We start from the raw sequence: 25,183 nt of genomic DNA, 5'->3' as shown, positions 1-25,183 counted from the left end.
TTAACGTAACCGGACAGGAAAAGCCCCGCCGCCGCCGCCCGCCGCCGCGCCGGAGACACCGACCGCGGCGGCAGCAGCAGCAGCACAAGCAACGCGGGGCAGAGGCGGCGGCGGCGGGGACAGTTAGGCCAGGCCGCCGGGCTCTGCCTCCCCCTCACGCCCCGCCGCGGCCGCACCGGCGACAGGTAAGCGCGCACCGCCACCGCGTACCGGGGCCCACGTGCCGCCCCCGGCCCGGGCTCCGTGAAGGCGCAGGGAGGGGCGGGAGCCGCCGGAGCTCGCAAACGGTTCCGGCAGCGGCTGTGGCAACAAAGGCGACGAATGACTCCCGTCCCGGAGCTCCGGGCGAAGGCAGGCGGCGGGCCCGAGCGCGCGGGGCGCCTTGGGCGGGGAGGCCGGGGCGGGGGTGGCCCGCGGGGCGGGGGGCGGCGACTGCGCCTGGCGCCGGGGCTCTGGCCGCCTGACAAAACCATCCCGGCAGCCTGGCGGCGGCGAGTCGCGGCCGCTCCATCCGGGGCTTCGCGGGAGGGGGAGGGGACGGAAGCCGAGAGGGCGGGCGCAAGGGGAGGGGGCGCTCCGCGTTCCGGTCCTAGTCGCCGGTCCCTGCTGCCCGCCGCGGCCAAGGGCGTCCGGAGCGGGCGGCGGCCGGTGAGCGGTCCCGCGCCGGAGCCCCGCCAGGTGGGCCCATCAGGTGCGTACTCCGCCGTCGCCTCCTGCTGTGGTCGTCGTCGCCGCCTCGGCGGCCAGGCCGCGAGCTGCGGAAGTGGGTTTGGGGGAGGGGAGGGAGCAGGGAGGGGGAGGGGAGGGATCCGGTCGGACCGGAGCAGGCCCGGCCTCTCTGGCGCGTCTCCCAGCTGCAGCGGCTCCTACAGCTGCTGCCGCTACTGCTACGGCTCCGCCTCCCGCTCGCGGGCGGGGGCGCGCACGCGCGCTTCCGGCCTCGGGTCTCGCGCTGTCTGCGGCTCTCGCGCGCGCTGCTTACCCCCCTCCCCGCCCGCTCCACCCCTCCGCCCCTGGCGCCGGGGCCGTGGCGCCGGCCGGGGCGGCGCGCGCACGCGGCGTAGGCGTCGGCATTGTGTTGGGCGCCGCGGGAATTGGGAGGGGGGGACGCGCGCGCACGCGGGGGCCTACGGGAGGGGCGGGCGAGCGGCGCGACCTAAGTGCGTTGCTCCCCCCTCCCCTCGGCACCTGGGGCGGGACCGGGGTACCGGTCCTCCTGCCCCTCCCACACGGGGCGTGGCCAAAGCCTCCTGGGCGGAGCCACGCCAGCTAGTGTTACTGCTCAGAAGGCCGCGCCCTCCTCTGCCTGCGTTACGGCTCCGGGAGCTTCTGAGCTCGGCACACAAGCTCTCAGGCCAGAATGCAAGCCCGATTAGAAGCCGCGTAGGGTGCAGGCTTCTTGTTGCTTTTAACTGGTAGTGGATTATAAAGGCTCTCCTTCAAGTTAGTTCGGGAAGCGGAGCAGGAGGAGCGAAAATCCTGTTCCTGACACAGGCCATTTGCTGGGAGAACTTCACCCAACTTCTCCGACAACTAATACCTCGGGGAGTCAGTTCGAGTTTTTGGCTTCCTTTCGCCACCAGTCTGCATTGTTTCTTCCCACCGTCACCATACAATACATTGGCCCACTTAGTGTGAAAGCCTCTATTCCTTTTCATGGTGTATTGTAGTAAAATATGGCATAGAGAGGAATGGGGGGGCTCGCAAATCTCCGATCTCCGGGGTGATCTGCACATGTCTAAATGGGCCGTTGTGTCCTATGTGGTTGACACTATCTGTACAGACCTTGACCACTGGACCAAGGCTCATGTACAGCCAAGTTTACTCTTTTTTTTTTTTTTTTTTTTTTCGAGATAGGTTCTCTGTGTTGCCTTGGCTGTCCTGGACTCACTTTGTAGACCAGGCTGGCCCTGAACTCACATTGATCCACCTGCCTCTCAAGTTTACTCTTCAGAGACATGAAATTACACTAAATTAGAGCTAACATTTTGCTGGGCGATGGTGCCAGCACTCTCCGGAGGCAGAGCCAGACAGATCTCTGAGGCCAGCCTGGTCTACAGAATCCAGGGCAGCCAGGGTTACACAGAAAAGAAAAAAACCTAAGACATTTTAACCCTCACTATTATCATTTCTCATAAACGAGGGGAAAATTTAGATTGGGAGTGGGGATATTCAGAGTAAGAGCTTTAGTTTGCTTGGAATATTTGAAAACTTGGTTTGTATTTAAGAAGAATGTAATTTTATTCCTAATTTTTTTTCTTTTCTTTTGTTTTTTTGCTTTTTCAAGACAGGGTTTCTCTGGCATTGGCTGTCCTGGAATCACTTTATAGAACAATCTAGCCTCTTAACTCAGCCATCCCCCTGCCTCTGCCTCCCTGAGTGCTGGGACCATCACACCAGGGTTCCCTAATTCTTTTATAACATGATATTGTTTCTCATTTAATAAAACTGAGATTCTGTGTTTGTTGGTTTTTGTTTTATTTTATTTTTAAAATAAATTTTGTTTGTTTTGTTTTTGTTTTTCGAGACAGGGTTTCTCTGTGTGAGACCTTGGTTGTCCTGGACTCACTTTGTAGACCACGCTGACCTCAAACTCACAACAATCCACCTGCCTCTGCCTCTCAAGTGCTAGGAGTAAAAGTGTATACCACCACCGCCCGGCTTAAAAAATTTTTACAGGTAGAAGGGAGTGACAGAAAGACAGTATAGTGGGTCATAGAAAAACTAGTCCTGGCTAGGCACAGTGGCACTCGCCTGTAATCCCAGCACTTGGGAGGCAGAGACAGGAAGATCAATGTGAGTTCAAAGCCAGCCTGGTCTACAAAGGGAGTCCAGGACAGCCTGCGAAACAGAGAAACCCTATCTGGAAAAACAAAAACAAAAAACTTTATTCTGTTATCCATGCGTCTTTGCCCAGTTCTAAGCTTCTTCACAGATTGCGTGTATAGATGGGTGCAGCACTGCCACCAAAATACTGGGAAGTAGTTTGTTACGGTAAAGAATAAACTTGACAGTGACTTGCAGAGTTTCCCTTTCTCAAGGCCTTGGTGGTGGTTTGAGTAGGAATGGTCCTGATCGGCTTGTGTGTTTGATTGCCTAAGCACCGGGAGTGACGCGAGAATTAGAAGGAGGAAGGGGGGGGGCTTCCTGGAGTAAGTGTGTCACTGTCCCTGGGCTTTGAGATTTCAAAAGCCTGTGCCAGGCCCAGGCTCTCTGCCTGCAGATGAGGATGTAGCTCTCAGCCTGCCCTAAGTGGTACTGGACTCACCTCTGAAGCTGTAAGCAAGCCCAAAGTCAACTGCTTTCCTTCGTAAGAGCTGCCGTGGTTGCAGTAGAACAGCGACTAAGATGACTTATGAAACACTCCTCAGGAGCTGTGCCTTGTCACCCATGATTTCAAGAACCTACTGCCTTACGCCCCATTTGTCAGGGGGGCGTGCTTTCCTGACTGAGGATTGTGACCATGGAGGCAGTGAAGGAAACCACTTAGGATCCACTTTAGAGTGGGCCACTCTCTTTCCATCTCTCAGTGTTCCTGGGTCCTTCATCCTTAGACCCAGTGCCCTTTCCCTGTAGTTGAACAAGAGGTATGGTGCAGGATGTGCAAAGGACAACCCAAGAAGTGCTGCTCTGAGGCCAAAGGGCACCTATCACTTTTCCTCCTTCCTTATATATGCGCCTTGCGTCTCCAAACAGGGAATTACAGATTAATACGAAATGAGATTTCATATTTTTACAAGGCTAAAATGGTCATTAAGATGTGGAATCCAGCCAGGCGTGGTGGCACATGCCTTTAATCCCAGCACTCGGGAGGCAGAGGCAGGTGGATTGATGTGAGTTGAAGGCCAGCCTGCTCTACAGAGCAAGTCCAGGACAGTCAAGGCTACACAGAAGAGACCCTGTCTCGAAAAAAATAATAATAATGATGATAATAATAATAATAATAATAATTTTAAATGTGTGACTGTGCTCACCCAGATTGCCTGGTTATTTTGATTTCTTAATCCTCAAAATGAATATATAAGTATCTACAAATTCTTGTGAACCCCATGGGCCAGTCAGACTTCCATATGGTTGAAACAATTTTCATTAACAATACTGACCTTTCTGTGTTTTCAGTGTTTTAACATTGGGGAAATCTCACAATCCAAGGAATCAGTATTTTCCAAATGTCCACTAGACAAATGATTTTTTTTAAAATGGGGGCTGAAAAGATGGCTCAGCGGTTAAGAGCACTTCCAGAGGACCCAGGCTCGATTCTCAGCACCCACATGACAGCTCACAACCATCTGTAACTCCTGTTCCAGGGGATTCAACACCCTCACACAGACATATATCTACAGCATATATCACACAGACATATATCTACAGCATATATCACACAGACATATATCAAGCAAAACACCAATACACATGAAATAAAGTTAAATTAATTTTGTACAAAGTGCATAAGTAAAACTGCTCAGCAGTAAGGGCACTTGCTGCCAAGTCTGATCAGCAAAGTAACATCCCTAAAACGTACGTGAAGAGACCTGAGTTGTCATCTGATCTCCAAACATAAAGGCAGGTGCACACATGTGCACACACGTGCACACACACACACACAACTTAAAAGCAGAAAGGGGACTATTTAAGGAGAGAAAGAACCATTAGGAGAGAGGGAGGGGCTGAAGGTGGTAAAGGAATACACAAAGCAAAGCATCATGGTGACATATGTGTGAAAATGTCTTGGAACCCATTGTCTTTAGAATTGCTTTACAGTTAAAGTACAGAAGTCAGAGTTTGACACCACAAGCCATGATCTGACCCAAACCAGGCCTGTAAGTGCTGTAAGAATGCAGGCAGGAGCTGGGTGTGGTGTCACACGCTTTCTAATTCCAGCACTCGGGAGGCAGAGGCAGGTAGGTCAGTGTGAGTTCAAGGCCAACCTGGTCTACAAAGGAGTCTAAGACAACCAAGGCTACACAGAAACCCTGTCTCAAAAAAAAAAAAAAGAAAAGAAAAAGAAAGAAAGAAGAAAAATAAATAATTCAGACAGGCTTTGTTTCATAGGAGATTATGTTTTTCACTTTTAGTGGTGTGATTCTTTGTTGGTTTTACTATCTTTTTTTTTTTTTTTTTTTAGTTCGAGGCTGGCCTCGAACTCACATGATCCACCTGCCTCTGCCTCCCGAGTGCTGGGATTAAAGGCACGCGCCACCACCGCCTGGCTTTTACTATCTTCTTGACTTCTCTGAAATGCAGCATTTTCAGTAGGAAAATAAGTACTACCACATAATTTATCCTTTTCTTCTGCATTTCTTCCTTCTGAAGTGAAGTTCTAAAACATACTGAGATTCAGAAGAGCAGCATCACTCAGGGTTAGGCCATGCCCACCTACCCACACACATTACTTTTTAATAGGACTAATTGAAAAGGCAGTTTTTATCCTGGGAAATGGCCTAAACTACTTGGCAGACCATCTTACTCGGAACAGCACTTCTTCAGTTACTGCTGTGCCCTGTGCATTACAGTGGTCATTATTCTTAGTGTAAATAAAGCCAAGGGTTTCAGAGCACCCTTTTAGTGCCCTGGAAACTAAGTCGAAGTGGAGTTTAGTGTGTTCTAAAAGCTGTTATCTTCCTAAAGGAACTCTCTATTCCCCAAAGCTGCTGCTCCTCAGTTTCTATACTGAAAGCGAAGGGGAAACTTAGGTTGGCAAACAGACCTTGATTATGCAGTCTGCCCTGTGTCCCTCCAGAGACTGCAGAAGCCTAGGGAGCCAGGCTGCCACTGACAGCCAGTGTGTCAAAGTGGTAAAGAGGGTGAAAATAAAAAACTCAACCATTAAATGTTCTAAGTGATTGGTATACCTGGCTCTGAGAAATGTTGGGTTTGGTTTTGCTTTTGTGTGACTCTGTTTTACAGTCTCTGGATTCACTTAGGAAGAAAGCATTGTGTTCATGTGCAGTGTGTAAAGAAGACTTCCTGTAAACGCCTTGGAAGAAGCGCTCTCACCAGAGGGGACGTACACACTTTTAATCCCAGCACTGAGGAGGGAGAGGCGGGTGGATCTCTGTGAGTTTGAGATTAGCCTGGTCCACACAGTGAATTCCAGACCAGAAAGGGCTTCATAGTGAGCCACTGTCTCAAAAGAAAGAAAGAAAGATGGAGGGAAGAAGAAAGAAATGTTCTTTATCTTAACGTCTTTACCATTCACTATTCTACTTTAGGAAAGACACATGACTTTTAACCATGTATGTGCACCTGTATTAATTCATGTGCACCAAATGTATGCCAGTACCTGAAGCCCAGAACAAAGCATTAGATCCCCAAGACCTCAGTTACAAGTGGCCTTGAGCTGTCCTGTGGGTGCTGGGAGCAAAACCCAGCTCACCTACAAGAACAGCAAGCACTGCTAAACACTGGGACATCTCAACAGTCCCCAAGTGACGTTTCTTTTTTTTTTTTTTTTTTTTTTTTTTTGGTTTTTTGAGACAAGGTTTCTCTGTGTAGCCTTGGCTGTCCTAGACTCGCTTTGTAGACCAGGCTGGCCTCGAACTCACAGCGATCCGCCTGCCTCTGCCTCCCGAGTGCTGGGATTAAAGGCGTGCACCACCACGCCCGGCCTCCAAGTGACGTTTCTTAAATAGCTTTTTCTCTCTTCTTTTTTTAAGTTCTATTCCACTGTGTTAAATGGCTGGGCATTTTGTCTTTTGCTGTTGAGAAAGTCTCCATTATCTCAAGCCCCCTTGTGCTGTATGTTGGAGAATGACCCTGTATCCTTTACCTCCCTAGTGCTGGTACTACAGGCATTACATATAAACCTACACAGGGCTTCTATGATGCTGGGATCAAACCCAAAGCTATGTGCATTCTAGGCAAGAACTTGCCAGCTGAATGCTATCTTAAGGCTGGCTAGAGATTCTCTATAGAGGTCTTAAGTGTGCAATCTCTCTGCTGGCTTTGTGACTAGCATCGGTAACAACTTTTAGAAATGTCCTATAGAGCAAGGCAGGGACACACACAGAACATAAAGCATACACCCAGAAGGCCATGGGCTTCAGTCCTGTCTCTTTCTCAGCCCTTTGAGGCTGACAAGATTTCACAGGCTCCAGCTCTTGAGTCAGGTAGTCTGGGTTCTCTGAAGATCCTCAGGCATCAATCACCAGCCTTCTAGGCACAGACCAGCATGGCCAGAGTTCTGCATCCCCTCCGCCTCATCCTAGAGGACTTGGTGGTCTCACAAATGCAATGTGTTCTTTCCCACCAAACTAAAAATTTGGCCTCTTCTCCCAGCTGAGACCAGCCCAGCAATCCCAGCACCTCTCCCCCTCCTCCCCAGCTAGTGCTACAGAGTCCTTGATCTTCTAGATGTCTTTCTAAGCCCCCCAGCCCCCCACTATCAGCACCTCTCCAGTCCAGAGCCTGTAAGGATTCCCCTGGTCTTTCCCACTGTGCCCCCCAGGAGCCTCCCCGTTGTTCCTAAGAAGTGAAGTCCTCTTCCGCAGCTCAGCCTGCAGCCTTACCCACTTGCACCATGCCTCTTCGCCTGCCGCTCTTCTAGGCTCACAGTAAACTCTAAAGCATTGGCCACATGATGTGTGGGGAAGCATCACCTGACAATCCTCCAAACTATAGCACATGTTAAATTCCGTGGGTTGTTTGTTTGTTTGTTTGTTTGTTTGTTTGTTTTTAGATAAAAAGGAACTACACTTTTCTCCCAAATCACCAGGCTAGTCAGGGACAAACCATGACTGGAGCTGAGCACTCTTCCCTTTTCCGAACACCTAGTTAGTGGTTTAGCAACAGAATGCTAGACAACCTCCTAGGCACCTGGCGGGGATAGCTAGCGAGTTACAGTTATAGACGTGCCTCGCAGGAAGCGTGAGGCAGGCTCCGAACAACAGGCAGAGCTGCCCATGCTTCAGTTGGGGCCGGTTTTGCGTGTGACCAGTATGACCGCCTACAGTCACAGTTTCACTGAAAGGAGCCTGAGCAAAGGGCTTAAACTCTAGGTCCACCAGCCCTTCCAGCCTTGGTGGCTAGAGAAGAGGCAGCCCAGTGTGGGGCATAAAATATGGGCCAGCGTGGGCCCTGCCTTCTCTCTGGAGCTAGTGTGGCCCCAGCACCAAGGACCTGGGGGAGACTGCCTTTCCTCAACACTCGCCCAGAGCTTCCCAGTGGGCATCTTGTCTCACTGAAACCTGAGGTTCTCTGTGATTACAGAAACGTCCTGACTCAGCATCCCAAGTGTGAGAGTAACAGGTGTGCGAAACAGGAGTCTGATAATGCTTGGATTGCAGAATAAGCCAGACTCTCTGCAAAGATCACCAAATTTATATCTTGTGTGATTGGCACATGCCAGTATTCCCACCCTCAGGTAAGGTCACAGCTTCAGGGGCGTATGGGCTACATACGAGCCCGCCTGAGAAGTTAGGTAGACAGTAATGTCATGGAAGTCTGTTGTTTGGTTTCTTTTCTTTTCTTTTGGGGTTGTTTTTGTTTTTGAGACAGGGTTTCTCTGTGTAGCCCTGGCTGCCCTGGACTTGTAGACCAGGCTGGCCTTGAACTCACAGAGGTCAGCTTGCCTCTGCTTCCAGAGTACTGGGGTTAAAAGTCTGTGTCACCATGCCCAGCTATTAAAGCATATTATTTATGCCTTGTTTGTATCGGAAAAATGACTTTTCACAGCCAGGCATGGTGGTGTACACCTGTAATCCAAGCTTTTTTTTTTTTGGTTTTTAAGACAGGGTCTCTCTGTTTAGCCTTTGGCAATCCTGGACTCACTTTGTAAACCAGGCCAGCCTCGAACTCACAGCAATCCGCCTGCCTCTGCCTTCCGAGTGGTGGGAATGATTAAAAGTGTGCACCACCACCACCTGGCTTTTTTTAATTTATTTTTTATTTTTATGTAATCCAAGCTCTTAAGAGATGAGGGGATCCAGAGCTCAAAGCCAGTCTGGGCCACATGAAACCCTAGCTCAAAAAAAAAAAAAGAAAGAAAGAAAAGAAAAGAAAATGAAAAGAAAGAAGGAAAGATTGTTTTCTACCTAGTGCTATGGTTCTCAATCTTCCTAATGCTGTGACACTTTAATGCAATTCCTTATGTTGTGGTGACCCCCCCAACCATAAAATTATTTCAGTTGCTACTTCATAACTGTAGTTTTGCTACTGTTATGAGTCATAAGTAAACACCTGTGTTTTCTGATAAGTCTTAGGTGACCGCTGTGAAAGGGTCTAAAGGGGCCATGCCCCGCAGGTTGAGAACCGCAGATCTGGTAGTGAGTGTGTGGTGCCACCTGACCTTCTCTAGCAGGCGCACTGGGAATGTGTCCTTTCTGTGTACTTACATGGGGAAAGCCCCCGCCCTTGTGGGGTCGTGAATCGCTTATGCCTTTGGATCCTCACATGTCCGGGTTTATTTTTTAGTAAGTACACAGTCAGAAAGCTCTGGATCAGCTCCAGAGTACATGTGCAGCTCGAGTGGCCCGTGGACCATCCCAGTTCCCCTCGGGAGGGACCACTCTGCTATATGGTGAGTGGACAAGGAGACCAGAACTGAAATGGAAGTGACTGGGAAGGTCAAATTAGTGAGGGTTGCAGCTGGTGTGAGCAAAGAGACGTGGAGGCGCCGGGTGTGGTGGCGCACGCCTTTAATCCCAGCACTTGGGAGGCAGAGGCAGGCGGATTGCTGTGAGTTCGAGGCCAGCCTGGTCTACAAAGCAAGTCTAGGACAGCTGAGGCTACACAGAGAGACCCTGTCTCAAAAAACAAAAACAGAAAAACAAAACAAAGAGACGTGGAGGCTGAGGAGAGAGAGAAGCCGCGGCTGGAGGAAGGGCGGGAGGCGCGTGGCATGTGCACCTAGCTGGGGAGCTGTTCCAAACAGGTGGCTGCTCCAGGCTCTCGCTGGGCTTGGTGTTCATAGATTTGAGTGTAAAGTTCCTAAGAACCTTAGGGCAGAGTTCTCTCCGCAAAGGGACACCTGCCACAGAGCACATGCTGGTGGTGGGCCGAGCTTCAGAACAGTGCCAGAGGGTACGCTCCAGAGGCTTCTCCAAGGGGAAGAAGGGCGGGCAGTACCTCTGAGAGGGCACCACATGAGCTGAGTCCACACTGCTAGGAGCAGTCTCTCAGGCCCTGATTTGCCTTGTCAACCATTTTGGATACAGAGCGCCGGCTTATGGTGGGAGAGCTTCTGATGGACCGGGAAGAAGAGACCCACCTTTCTCTGGAGGAGGGAGAGTCTCATCAGCCACAGGCCTCAGTGTAATCTGTGTCAGCTAAGCTTCCTGGAACTAATAGGAGTACCCTAGGAAAAGGGGTAAGGGGAGCGCAGCAGAGAAGATTTCCCTCTGTCCCTCAAACTGCCCTTTTGAGATCCTGGCACCTTGTCTGAAAAAATGTTTTAATCTCCAAAATAAAAAAGTTTTGACTGGTCAATATATCCACACCCATGTAGTTTTGGCCTTGTGGCCTGTTGTTCTGTGCTTCTCCTTGATTTTTCCCACATTTCTCTGAGAAGACACATGTCTTCTCTCTATTTGCATACTCATGTTCAGTGTAACTCCTGATCTAAGATGCGTTCCTAATTTGATTTTTTGTTTGTTTGTTTTTGAGACACGGTTTCTCTTTGTAGCCTTGGCTGTCGTGGACTCATTTTGTAGACCAGACCAAGCTAGCCTCAAAATCACAGTGATCTGCCTGCCAATGCCACCTTCAATGCTAGGATCAAAGGTGTGCGCTACAGTGCAGGGCCCTTAATTGCTCTTAAAATAACTTGTTGGGTTTTTTTTTTGTTTTGGTTTTGGTTTGGTTTTTGGTTTTTCGACATGGGGCTTCTCTGTATAGCCCTGGCTCTCCTGGACTTGCTTTGTAGACCAGGTTGGCCTCAAACTCACAGAAATCCACCTGCTTCTGCCTCTGCCTCCAGAGTGCTGGTACTGAAGGTGTGCGCCACCACACCCGGCTTAAAATAACTTGAAGACTCCCTTTAAAAGGAAATATTTAGCAGTTCATCATGGCTTCATTCTCACCATCTGAATAGAACACTCAATGCTAGTCTGCTTATGCAATGGAGGAGCTACAGCATGTGCTATGCAGAAGGATACACTATGTATCTCCATTAGTGCAAAACCAAATCCTCCATTAAACATTTAAATAGGATGCCTGACAGTTGAAAAATAAATAGCAGAAAGATAAAGCTAGGCATAGCTCAGGTAGCTCACATGCAATACCCTGGGTTCAGTTACCAACAGCACAAAATAAACATCTATAAACAAGACTAAAGGAAAATCTGGACAGTATTAGTGTCCATGTCACACAGCTCATTTTCCACACGTACAATTCCTTTTATAAATCAGGTTTTTTGGTTTTGGGGTTTTTGTTGGTTGGTTGGTTGGTTGGTTGGTTGGTTGGTTTTTCGAGACAGGGTTTCTCTGTGTAGCCTTGGCTGTCCTGAACTCACTTTGTAGACCTGGCTGGCCTCGAACTCACAGCAATCCGCCTGCCTCTGCCTCCCGAGTGCTGGGATTAAAGGCGTGTGCCACCATGCCCAGCTTGGTTTTGGGGTTTTTTAGGACAGGATTTCTCTGTGTAACTCTGACTGTCCTGGAACTCACTCTGTAGACCAGGCTGACCTGGAACTCAGAGACACCACCACTTGGCAAATCAGTTTTTTGTTGTTGTTGGTGGTGGTGGTTTTTATTAGTTTGGTTTTTTTTAGACAGGGTTTCTCTGTGTAGTCTTGGCTGTCCTAGACTCACTTTGTAAACCAGGCTGGCCTCGAACTCACAGAGATCTGCCTGCCTCTGCCTCCCAAGTGCTGGGATTAAAGGTGTGCACCACCACTGTCTGGCTTGATTTGTGTTTTTAAAACAAAACTTAGCCACTCAAGCAGCAGGGTTTGGTTTTGTGTTGTATTTTCATAATCCTGCATACTAAGGTGCACTAATAATCCAGAGCTACAGTAACCTGGTACTGAGATGCTGAGGTCTGAGGACAGGAGCACTAGGCCATCCGTTCTCCTTGATGAAACCACTGTGGTTTCCCTGCGGTTCATAACAGCAGGCTGGCCGGCCACACAGGTGCACTTTAGGCATTGCAGGACACAGCTGCCTGCGGTGAGGCCCTGCCATGCAACACCTCAGTCTACCACGTCTGACAGAACAAACTTTTGGCTGCTAACACTTTGCTGTTTCCTGCCCTTTACCTTCAGTTAGGGCACACTGTGTGGCCTGGGCTGTACCTTATGCCGACTAAAATACTGACATTGACACATGGCATCCTTGCAACATTTCTGACACACAGGTATCCCAGGTTCCATTTTTGTAGCAATACTCACTTGCTTCCCCTCACCTTTCTACTGCAAGTCTGTTCTCCAGTTCCCTAAAATGTCACAATTCTTCTATCAAAGGACTCATGCGGCATAAAACCTGTGTGGTTTGCCACCTCCACTAGCCACAATTCACTCTTCCATGTTCTGTCTTCAATAGTTCATTTTGTCATGGTTTGGTTTTGTCCTCAAGACAGTCTCAGTATAGCCCAGGATAGACAGTCTCAGTATAGCCCAGGATAGACAGTCTCAGTATAGCCCAGGATAGACAGTCTCAGTATAGATTATTATGATTGCCAGCAAGCCAGCAGCGGTTGGCTCCTGCAGCAGCTCCTACCACAGCCTAGCTCTTCAGCAACTGAAGGACAGCTGGGCTGTTTCTGGTAAAATCACTACAGATATTAATGCTCAATTTTGTATAAAAATACATTTCATTTCTTGGAATAATTGTATCAGAGTGGCCATTGGACTAGCTGTGTGTAGTCTAGTCTCCAGGGCATCTGTACCAGCTCGTGTTCCCACCAGCACCAAGAGCCAGGTCCTCTGCATCCGCACCAGCCCTGATGGGAGATGCGATTGGTCCAGCCCCCGCCCCACCCCGTGCCTCCATGAGAATGTGCTGGCTCTGTTTCTGACTTTCCCTGGGGGCTGGCAATCCCAACTGAGCAGTGTCCGCTGACCACACGCCTTTCCCCTTTGGCGACCTCTCAGATGTGTCCCACTTTCCACTTTGTTTTGTACTACTGACTTTCAGAGTTCTCTTGGCCCCTCTGAGGAGGTGTAAACTTCCCTTTCTTTCCTCTTGGTCCTTAGCTGCCTTGCCCATCCTCCTAGCAGGACTGGCCCAGAGCCAACTCTGTGATCTCACCAAGTTTGACTTGCTCCTTTTGTAGAGCACTAAGATTTTTTTTTCTTTGTAAAAATCCTTAGTGCTATGTGCTTTATACTGAAGACCATGATACCCTTTAGTGTGTGTTTGTGTAAGAAAGTGTGACTTAAGTCAGGTGTGGTGGCGCACACCTTTAATCTCAGTATTCAGGAGGCAGAGGCAAGTGAATCTCTGGAGGCCAGCCTGGCCTACAAAGCGGTCCAGGACAGCCAAAGCTAACACAGAGAGACCCTGTCTTGAAAAACCAAAAAAAGAAAAAGTGTGACTTAGTTGATGATGTTTTTCTTCCTTGCTTTAGAGGGCCACCTTGTCTAGCACATCTGCTATGCCACACTTGTCACACGTCCATCCTGCATCTTCTTTCAGTGGGCCAGCTCTAGTTCCAGGCTCTGTGCCACTCCCGCATCGGAGGTTGAGTGGAGGACCCGACTAGCTGTTGGCTTTTCTGGACTTACACTGTGCTTCCTTTGCCTTTCCACACATTTTCAAATAATCTTGTCCATCTACAGAAAGAAATCTTCCCAAGGATTTGAAACTTAGTGCTTTGTACTTTTTCACGTATACCATTTTGTTCGGTTCACCTGAGTATTCCACGTTTGGATTTGATTGTACTATTTTTCATTTCCATGTTCATTGCTAGTGTATGAAGTTAAAATGTTAGGGTCTGGGGGTTTTGGTTTTTGACACGATTTACGCCTTACCAAATTCATGTATCAGTTATGGGAGCTTTTGTAGCAATGTGGTGGATTCTGTTCACTAAGGTTGACTTCCGCCCTTCTTGGCTGTAGACTTCCTTCCATCTTGTTTCTGTACCGGGCACTCAGGGTGCTGCAGGGAAACCGCGCTCTTCTTTGCCTTGCTCCGAGTGGAGAACGCAATGCTGATTGCAGAGGTGGGCTTTCCTGGTGTGCTTACTGAAGAAGAGCCTGGCAGGTTCCGGTGGCCTTCCCCAGTAAACAGCCCGGTCCTGGGGACTTCAGTAGGGTGATTGAATAATGTAAAGCACAGAATTTGAAGGTGCATTCAAATTTAAATTCTGACTCTTTTCCCTTTTCTAGTGGAAGGCCTGGGGCAGCTTACTTACAAGTCTCAGAATCCATTTCCTCCTCCACAAAAGGGAGGCCCAGCCCCATTGCTAATGGCTATGCAAGCCTTTGTGGCCAAGGCGGTGGAGGTGGCTGAGAAGTCTTGGTCAAATTCTTTTAAGTGTTTGCACTGGGGAGCTTTAAAGGACTAGCTGGTGCACACGCGCATCTGTTTAGGACTGACACTTGGAGGTACACTGCCTGGGGTTCATTCCCCTGCCTCAGCAAGTTAGCCTAGATGACATCGTTTGCAAACCTGAGTCCTGGCAGGTCCTACTACAAGGACTGTTAAGGTTAAATGAGTTATTGTATGTACCATGTTTAACGGTGCCTGACACATTAGCCTTGGTGACATGTTAGCTGTGAAGATTACTGTAACATTAGGACACATTCTTATTTGTGGAACACCCTTCTTAAAAATAAAATTGTTTACTTTGCAGATTTTTTTAAAAAATGGATTTGACCAACCATGGACTTATTCTACTGCAGCAGTTAAACGCGCAGCGAGAGTTTGGCTTCCTGTGTGACTGCACGGTTGCAATCGGCGATGTGTACTTCAAGGCACACAAATCAGTTCTCGCTTCATTCTCCAATTACTTTAAGATGTTGTTTGTCCATCAGACCAGGTAACTAAAGTGGTTGATACTTACTGTTCTAACGGCTGTAGCCCTCCTGACCCTGGGTCCCGCTTCCCACCGAGTGCTGTCTTTGCTTCATCCAGACCACAGGTCTCTCTGCCCCGCCCCACTCCCTCGCTCTCCCACCTGTCCCTGCCTTTCTGGGACACTCATACTTTCCTTAGCCCTTAAGGATCACCTACCTACCTGGCTCTGTGCAGCCCCTCGCCCTCCAGCTGCCTTCCTGCCTGAATCTCAAGATTGGCAGTGACAGGCAGGAGACCACAATGGCCCCTGTCAGTAGCCCTCCTGCCCCTCCAGGACGGTCCCCTGCCACCCCTCACCCCCACTATGAATAATTCCTTGGTTTCAAATAAGAAGATGCGGGGCAGGAATTCCCTGGTTCCCCCCTCCTTTCTAGTGTAAAGTTTCTGTCTTTGCTCTGTTTTTTGTTTTGTTTTGTTTTTTTCCTTTTGATTTCTCCTAAATATCTTAGAGAAAAGAATCCCTGGGTTAGTGAGGAAGCGGATCTCCCCTCCCCCTCCCCCACCTCTCCACTCTTATTTTGTTCTTCACTCCTTCCCCTCCCCCACCCCTGGTGTGGACCGGAGCCATCCTTGACCTTGCCAGCCTGGAATGCAGCCCTGCTCTCTGTTCTCCTTGAACCTTCTTAAAAGGACACCTGTGCCTTTGTTGACTTTCCCCAAGCCACAGTCTTCCTCTCCATCTGCACTGCGGTTTCCTGTCTCTACTGTAGTCATGTCCCAAAGGGCACCTCTCCACTAGAACACTGCCCTCCTGCAGGCCATCCTCCTGCCACTCAGCCCTCACCTGTGTCTTTTGTTCTTCACGGGGCACTGGGGCACCAGCCTTGGCCCTCCAGGGTCCTTGCGCTTTGTCTGTGGTGGGTGGCTCATCTTCTTGGACCTTTCCTTGGCTGCTGGAGACATGCTGGTTTCAGCTGTAGCTTCCATCCTTCCGTCTGCAGAGCCCTGTTCTAAGTATCCTGCCCTGGCTGTCTGCTGGTAACATAGGCCTGACTGCCCCAACTCTGTTTTTCTCATTGGACATGGATAAAACTGAACTAAGTCTCTCCACAAAGACTCCTGGCTTGCCCTTTTCATCTTCAAGTAACCCAAGCTTCAGATCAATTTCAGATCATAACTTTTTTTTTTTTCCAGACAGGATTTCTCTGTGTAGTCTTGGCTGTCCTGGACTCACTTTGTAGACCAGGATGGCCTCAACTCACAGTAATCGGCCTGTTTCTGCCTCCCGAGTGCTGGGATTAAAGGCATGCGCCACCACACTCGGCATAACTTTTTTTAAAGATTTATTTATTTATCATGCATACAGTGTTCTCCCTGAATGTATCCCTGCAGGCCAGAAGAGGGCATCAGATCCCAGGATAGAGGGCTGGGAATTGAACTCAGGACCTCTGGAAGAGCAGCCAGTGCGCTTCTTAACCTCTGAGCCATGTCTCCAGCCCTTCAGCTCAGATCTTACCAATCCCCAGCCATATCTCTTCAATACATGCCCCTCCTTTCCCACTCCCATGTCAACCACTCATGGCCCACACCACTGTCAGATTACTATCCTAAAGACCACATGGTGGGGGGCGGGGTGAGCCTTTAACCAGAACTTCTCAAAGTGAGCACTGCCCGTTGCCCACTCTCTGCCTCCCCTCATCCTTGCCCTCACCCTAGTCAAGTAGACAAAAATCATCCAGGATGGCGATGGTGTGCTATTCACATGACCTCTGCCTTTCCTCTAAATCACCCTCAGTACATCACCCCTCCCTCACTTGTAGTGGCAGAGCCTGAGTTGTCCAGATCCACTGCAACCCCACGGTTGCAAGGAAGATGGCTGTGGGAGGAACAGAAAGGCCAGGAGCAGGCGACTCAGCCGTGAGCTGTTGGCTTACAGGACTGCAGATGTTTCCTCTAAGCAAGGGGTGTGAGCATATTCCTGTGGTCTTAGCATCTGGAGACTGAGGCGGCAAAGTAGTCAGGCCCAGACCAGCCAAGACCCTGTCTCAAAACAAATTTCTCTATGTACTTGCCACCCTTTAACATCATTATTTTAAAGATGTTATCTTCGGGCTGGAGAGATGGCTCACTGGTTAAGAGCCCTGTCCCAAGTTCAATTCCCAGCCACCCACGTGGTGGCTCACAACCATCCATACTGGCATCTGATGCCCCCTTCTGGCATGCAGGTGTACGTGTAGATAGAGCACTCATACATAAATACCTTTAAAAGAAAAAAAATAGATGTTATTTGAAGCCATTAATCTCAACACAGTGAATTAAATGATCTTGAAATGCAAAAAACAACGCAATGGGTTTTAACTAGATGCCCCTTATTTTAAGCACAGGGCAGTGAATACATGTCTTTCTAACGAAAGGATGTGTCTTTGTATCTGTACCCACACAGGTGGCCATCTTTGTACATATCTTTGTGTACAAAGATGTTTGTGTCACAAACAGAGCAGAGACCAGCATGCTTTTAATCAGCACTTCCTGCCTCCCACCAGAGCACCCAGTCCACCTTCAGCTAAAGCACATGACTGCTTCCTGGCAGCCTTAGAACAGCTCATGTCCTATAGTTACCACTAGGTGTCTCCAGGAAAATAAAGCTTCAGGCTAAGAATAGCCTGCTTGTGGCACATGCCCTTATCCCAGCACTCAGGGGGCAGAGGCAGCCCCCTGTGAGTTTGAGGACAGCCTGGTCTACAAAGCGAGTCCAGGACAGCCAAGGCTATACAGAGAGACCCTGTCTTGAAAAACCGAAAAAGAAACACTTAAGAAAATAAAATGAAAATGAAAAACAAACAAACAAAAGACTGCTTCTCCTAAAATTCTAGTGAAGGAGAAAGTGACCGTGGAATGGCAGCTGTGGCTGTGCGCACACTCCCTTTGCCCTTCTCCCACCAGGCACGTGTCTGCACATCAGGGCCTAGGTGGGACTGATTGTATGCACTGTAGAAGAGAAGGGACAGTCTGGCCCCTGTGTTGAGTAAATAGGAAGGAAGAGCAGTCCAACCAGCCCTGTGTCAAAGGATTACAGTAGCCGGATGTCACAGAAGAACTGTGTACATTTGTGAGTACATGTGCTTGCTAGGCAACCCCAGGGACACCCAGAAGCTTCATCTCCCTGGTGCCAGCCCCAGGAGCCCAGCACTCTCTCCAGGCCTGGCCAAAGTGCAGAATGTTGGCTTCCCAGTTCTGCCTTTGCCATCAAGAACTGTACACGTACTTGTTTAAAATGGGAAATTCTTACTGTCAGCAACTGCTACAAGCAATCAACAGAATGGTCCATCCAAACAGCGATCAACTGCAAAGCCATTCTGGAAGAGGGCTCAAGTGGGTAGGACCCTGAATCCTGAAAGAAAGCCCTGCCTCTATTTCCCTCCTCCCTTGAGGGCCACATCCCTCTCCTGGAGCGCTCCTCACCTCCTGAAGGCCCAAGTTTCTGAGTTCCCTGGGCCTCTGCCTGATCATGCAAGTGGTGACACACATTTTTAGTTCCAACACTGGGAGTCAGGAGGTAGGTCTCTGTAAGTTACAGGACAGCCTGATCTACACAGATCTTGTCTCAGAGAGAGATGAAGAAATCAACATTTGGCTCACATTTCCCTTGGTATTGTGGGTGCTGGGTTTGTGCCTGGTTTTTTTTGTTTTTGTTTTTGTTTTTTTAGGCAGAGTTTCTCAGTATAATAGCCCTGGCTGTCATGGAACTCTCTTTGTAGACCAGGCTGGCCACCAGTTCACAGGGATCTGCCTGCCTCTGCCTCCGGAGAGCTGGGATCCAAAGCATGTGTCACCGCGCCCATCTTTTGCCTGGTTTTTACTGTATGACTAAAGTGTTTTGTAGTTGAGTGGTATTGTATGGAGTCGTAAGTCTTCATGAAATGTACACCTTGATGCCCACCCAGTAATTATGCATATATGTCCTGTCAGAAGCCAGCCTTAAAATCATACTAGCTTTTTCTCTTTTCCGTTGTTGTTGTGGTTTTTTGTTTGTTTTGTTTTGTTTTTCGAGACAGGGTTTCTCAGTGTAGCCTTGGCTGTCCTGGACTCACTTTGTAGACCAGGCTGGCCTCGAACTCACAGCGATCCGCCCGCCTCTGCCTCCCGAGTGCTGGGATTAAAGGCGTGCGCCACCATGCCCGGCCTAGTTCATCTATTTTTATCTTAATAAAATAAAATGTTAAATTTAGAAGATTGGGTACACTATTAATATTTTAGCATTGTGAGATATAATTGATTTAAACAATGAATATAATTGCTAAACCTGCCAAAAAGATATTTAGTGCTAAGAAGTTATATAATAAAAATTATTGTAAATTCTAAGGCCATTCTGAAAACGCATAGCATATATTCACTCTGCGGATGGTAGCATCTGCCTCCTGTACTATAGCGCTAGGTACCTCATTGAGCTCGGGATATGTTAGAAGTTCTTCCAGTAGTGACAGTCTGAGGAGAGCCCCACTTCTTCGCTACCACCGTTTCAGGGGTAGACAGGCAGCTGAGCCACATCTGGAGGTGCCTTACCACCTCTCAGGTGGGACTAACCAAACCCAGCATGTGGCCCACAGTGTTTCACTGCTCTGGAGGCTCCTCACGGTCTGTGGAGTTAAGTAGGCCTAGATTCGGGTCCCTGCGCTACCTACCTACCTACCTACCTACCTACCTACCTACTTACCTACCGCTCGCCAGCTCTGAACTGCAGCATGGTGTTGTCACCTTTAAAGTAAGGAGTAAGGCAGTTAAGATAGACTGTTGTAAAGCCCACAGTGGGACCCTTGGTGAGCCTGAGGCTGATAACATTGATGAAAACTGTGTTGACCCACACTGCTTTCCAGTGCAACCTAGCAATACTGGGGAGTTGACCTGTGCCCTAAGCTCTCTCTCTCCTTTCTGGAGAAGTCCCATAACTTAGGGAGCTGCAAACCCCTGAACAGTTTTAGGGCCCTGCACTTACACGCTGTTATGCTAGCAACCCCTTTTATGTCAGTTTACAGCTTTAAAGGTATTTATTTATTGTGTAGACAATGCTCTACCTGCATGTACTTCTACACACCAGAAGAAGGCATCAGATCACATTATAGATGGCTGTGAGCACCCTTGTGTTTGCTAGGAATTGAACTCAGGACCTCTGGAAGAGCAGACAGTGCTCTTAACCGCTGAGCCAACTCTCCAGCTTGCTTTAAAGGTTTTCTAATCAGATTAAATTTTTTGTATTTACTTTACTAGATCTGCTGAGCTCTGAATAGGGTCTGTAACGAAGGTCAGTCAGTGTGGTGAGTGGTGCCACGGAAGTGTTCTTTCATTTGGTGTTTCCTCATGGCTTTCTCCTTTCTTTCAGCGAATGTGTCCGTCTGAAACCCACCGACATACAGCCTGACATATTCAGCTACCTGCTCCACCTGATGTACACCGGGAAGATGGCCCCACAGCTGATCGACCCTGTGCGCTTAGAGCAAGGGATCAAATTCCTGCACGCCTACCCCCTCATCCAGGAGGCCAGCCTTGCCAGCCAAGGCACCTTTTCCCATCCTGAGCAAGTCTTCCCGCTGGCCTCATCTTTGTACGGCATTCAGATCGCAGCTGGTGAGCTGAGACAAGCCACCAAGATGAATTTAGGGCCTGAGAAACTTGGGCGGGAGCCTAGGCCCCAGGCATCCAGGGTGAACCAGGAGCCCGTACCAGAGACCTCGCAGCTGTCCCAGCTGACTACAAACCTGGCCCAGGTGAATCGGACAAATATGACTCCCGCCGACCCCCTGCAGACTTCGCTGTCACCCGAACTTGTCTCCACGCCTGTTCCTCCCCCTCCCCCCGGGGAGGAGACCAACCTGGAGGCCTCTTCCTCCGATGAGCAGCCCTCATCCCTCACAATCGCCCACGTGAAGCCAAGCATCATGAAGAGGAACGGGAGCTTCCCCAAGTACTATGCCTGCCACCTGTGCGGCCGGCGCTTCACGCTGCGGAGCAGCCTGCGAGAGCACCTGCAGATCCACACCGGCGTGCCCTTCACCGCCGGCCCCCCTGGGGAAGGCCGTGGGCCTCTGTCGCTCTGCAGCAATGCGGCCGACCTGGGTAAGGATGCCCTGGAAGTGCCCGAGGCGGGGATGATCAGCGACAGCGAGCTGCAGCACATCTCCGACTCCCCCATCATCGATGGGCAGCAACAGTCGGAGACACCACCGCCCTCGGACATTGCCGACATCGACAACCTGGAGCAAGCGGACCAGGAGAGGGAGGTGAAGAGGCGCAAGTACGAGTGCACCATCTGCGGCCGCAAGTTCATCCAGAAAAGCCACTGGCGTGAGCACATGTACATCCACACGGGCAAACCCTTCAAGTGCAGCACCTGTGACAAGAGCTTCTGCAGGGCCAACCAGGCAGCGCGCCATGTGTGCCTCAACCAGAGCATCGACACCTACACCATGGTGGACAAGCAGACGCTGGAGCTCTGCACCTTTGAGGAAGGCAGCCAGATGGACAACTTGCTGGTGCAGGCCAACAAGCCCTACAAGTGCAACCTGTGTGATAAGACATTCTCCACGCCCAATGAGGTGGTCAAACACTCCTGCCAGAGCCAGAACTCAGACGTGTTTGCCCTGGACGAGGGGCGCTCAGTCCTCCTGGGAGGTGGAGACTCAGAGGTAACAGAACAAGACCACCCCGTGTTAGCATCCATCAAAAAGGAACAGGAAACTGTGTTACTAGACTGAATAGTCCTTGTCTTTTTAAAAACTGTCATTTTTACAAAGAATCTTCTCCCCCACTCGGCACAGTTTCTCCATGGCATGATACAAGCGGGCCCCACTCCGTGCCTGTCCCCTTCTCCCAGCCCCATCGCTGAAGGCTTTGTGCATTATAAACCTGGACTGTATTTACTTAAATTCAGGGGATAGCGGAAGGATAATGGTCAGTAGTGTTTATAAAGAAATAGGTTTTGAGAAGTTTTAGATTATTTTTTAAAAACCTACTTGGAATTAATTAAGAGTATATAATAAAACAACTAGACTATAATTTGGTAAGCTAAAATTATGACTGTCCCTGGGTGATGAGTCTTCCTTCTCAAAGAAAGAGGGAAATCCAGCATGCTTCTTAGCGGTAAAGCCAGGCTCTGCTATGCAAATCTAGACGGGGTGGGGGAACTTGAAACGCGAGCGGATGTTTTCAGAATGTATCCTTCGAGATTATGTCCAGTTAAGGAAAATCACTAGTTAAGAAATCGACTTTGACAAATGCAAAAGAGTAATAATGTGATGGCAATCTTCATGATCGGCTAAAACCTGACGGGCTGTGAGAGTGTGTGAGGGGACGAACAGACACGGATGCTTGCTGCAAGCAGGGGGGGGGGGTTCGATGCACACGCCTTACCCGACTGCTGGCTTCAGTCCAAGATGCGCAAGAAGATGCTGTGTTTTGGTTTCTGACACGCTTGTTTGAAAATCAGATTTAAAAACACGATTCTATAGAATGTCTTTCTGAACAGCAGATGGCTTGCCATTCCCCAGCAGGTGCTAATGGTGAGCTTGTGTCAGCGCCAGGCAGCTGCCTGTAAGATCAGTGTGTGTGCTGCGAGGAAAGAGCCACAGAACTACACGTATTACAAGGAAAGTTGGGAGTTGAAAGTGTAACTTCTAATGAGTGTAAAACTTGATGCTGCCTGGTATGGTGGTGCCCCTGTACCCCAGCGACGGTGGGAAGGAAGTGGGAGTTTGAGGCCAGCCTAGGCTACACACAGTGAACTTATAAAAAATTAAATTGTTGTCAAAAATAAATTTAAAGCAGTGTCCATAGTTCTGGTGACATCTACTAAAGCACGAGAAATAACAAGAGAGAAATCAGGACCAAACAAAAAAAAAATTTGGAGGGGAAAAAAAAAAACCTAACAGTTGATTTTGTGTATCCTCCAGTTTTTGTTAACACCTGAAATTTCCCCACTGGCCTAACAGCATGAAAGCTTGTCCATTAATCTTCCCTTGGGCCAATACGAAAATTGTTTCATAGGATGCAACGGGAGCCAGAAGTGAGGACTAAGGGGCAAGGGGTGGGGATAGTGTAGCTATACCGTACGTGTATGTTAGAAACTGCATACCCGTCATCCTCCTATGTATAGTTGAGTTCTCCTATTTGTAAGTTTTTGTACATCCTTTCATTGAATAAACATTTAATTAAATGGGCATGTGAGTCTTCTCTTGTGTATTTCTCTACCCAAAGAACACAGAAAGGATTGTGGAAGTCTTGCATCAAGAGTCATTCTAGGGGCTGGAGAGATGGCTCAGAGGTTAAGAGCACTGGCTGCTCTTCCAGAGGTCCCGAGTTCAATTCCAATAACTACATGATGCCCTCTTCTGGTGTGCATGAAGACAGCATACTCCTATAAATAAATCTTTAAAAAAAAAAAAAAAGTCAGGGGCTGGAGAGTTGGCTCAGTGGTTAAGAGCACTGTCTGCTCTTCCAAAGGTCCCATGTTCAATTCCTAGCACCCACATGGCAGCTCACAACTTCAAGATCGGATACCCTCACACCAATGCATACAAATTAAATAAAGATATATCTTTAAAAAAAATAAAAAGTCATCCTAGCTAGAAGTACACCTGTCAGATAGTCCTCAGTAGTTTCCCTGTGTGGTGGTGGTGTCCACACTGCTGAAGTGCAGAGGGCTATTGCAATGAGTCATGGAATTGTGAGACTCCTACAGGCTCCAGAAGGTGCTAGAACAGACTGAGAGGAATGGGTAACTGTCATCCAGGCAACCAACCATCTATACAGAGAAGAGGTCAGGGGTACTGCCGACCGATAATGCAAAGCATAAGATACTAGCGTAGTAAACACCAGGAGGAGTCCGCTTCATCCTTTTTAATTAGATTCGGATCTCTATGTAAATATACACTTTGGGAGCTGTTGCAAGTCAAAAAGGTGTGCTACACTGTGGGTTTTTTGTTTTGGTTTGTTTTTTGGTTTTTTGAGACAGGGTTTCTCTGTATAGCCTTGGCTGTCCTGGACTTGCTTTGTAAACCAGGCTGGCCTCGAACTCACAGACATCCACCTGCCTCTGCCTCCCGAGTGCTGGGATTTAAGACGTGCGCCACTACACCTGGCTCACTGTGGATTTTTTTTTACACCTTTTGAATTATGGTACTACCCAGTTCCTGGCTCTTCCATATTCCTTGTCACATACATTATATTGACCTAAATTACTTGGGTCCAACTTCCCACTACCCACCCCTAGAGGATATAACAGCCAGACACTTTTCCTCTGTTGGGGCATTTTCTCTAAAGGAGCAGTTCTCAACCTTGCTAACGCTGCAACCCTTTAATACAGATTCTCATGTTGTGCAAAATAATTTTCATTACTACTTCACGGCTGTAATTTTGCCACTGTTACGAATCAAATCATGATACACATGTTTTTGGAGATAGAGGTTTGTCAAAGGGGTCAAGCCCCACCCCACCGCTGGTGCTCTAAATGAGGCCCCTATTATGATTAATAAATAAGGCAATGAGATAAGATGTAAGGAATAATAAGGTACCAGATGCCAGATGTTATGTTGTAAAGAAGTTTATTAAATGAGCATGGGGGGGAGAAGGAAAAGGTGAGGGGTACCCCAGAGACAGAGACAGTGAGAAGAAGAGGAGAGAGGGACAGAGAGAGGAAAAGTAGGAAGGAGTGAGGGGGTAGAGAAAGAGGCCACCAGGAGGTTTGTCCTTTTATATAGCCCTGGGCAGGGCCATACCCACCCACCCACCCCCCACCCCCCACCCCACCCCCCTGGTGACAGATAAGCAGTGAAGTCACAGGTAGGCAGACTGAAGAACTCTTAACATTCCTACCTTTTCCTATAATTAAAAAAATGAGGGCTGGGACTTGATAGCGCACGCCATGCCTTTAATCCCAGCACTTGGGAGGCAGAGGCAAGCAGATCGCTGTGAGTTTGAGGCCAGCCTGGTCTACAATGCTAGTCCAGGACAGTCAAGGCTACACAGAAACCCTATCTTGGAGAAAAAAAAAAAAAGAGGAGCATTGGATTGTTTTTATATAAGGTAAATTAAAGTATATAAATGTAGGTAGAAAAGAAAGAGAAGCAATAGCAACAAATTGTCCAGATTATATAGAGAAGAGGAAGGAAAAGCTCTGCCCTGAAAGTTCAAGGTAGAGAGGGTAGGGTATGTCAGCCATGTCCTGCTAAGGGACCAAGGACTGCTGGGAGAACCTGGAGCTGTTTGTGTCGTCCCCCCTGCCCCCCCCCCCCCCGACC

General features: G+C 48.8%; 1 protein-coding gene across 2 annotated transcripts; it reads left to right on the top strand.

Moving 5' to 3' along the window:
* ZBTB2 (zinc finger and BTB domain containing 2) lies at window positions 1–23,104 on the top strand. Of its 2 annotated transcripts, none has more exons than XM_084775849.1 (3): window positions 1–185; window positions 14,731–14,916; window positions 20,272–23,104. In XM_084775849.1, exons 2-3 carry the CDS (start codon window positions 14,744–14,746, stop codon window positions 21,641–21,643), a joined length of 1,545 nt encoding a protein of 514 aa, XP_084631975.1. In that variant the 5' UTR covers window positions 1–185; window positions 14,731–14,743; the 3' UTR covers window positions 21,644–23,104. The 2 variants fall into 2 exon arrangements, with proteins under 2 accessions (XP_084631975.1, XP_084631976.1); XM_084775850.1 differs by lacking the exon at window positions 1–185 and adding an exon at window positions 199–691.
* Window positions 23,105–25,183: the final 2,079 nt, after the last annotated feature.

The sequence above is a fragment of the Acomys minous genome (assembly GCF_964271855.1).
Source record: "Acomys minous genome assembly, chromosome: 3".
NCBI lineage: Eukaryota > Metazoa > Chordata > Mammalia > Rodentia > Muridae > Acomys > Acomys minous.
Note: the sequence above shows the minus strand (reverse complement) of the source record. Positions and strands in the feature narration are given on the sequence as shown.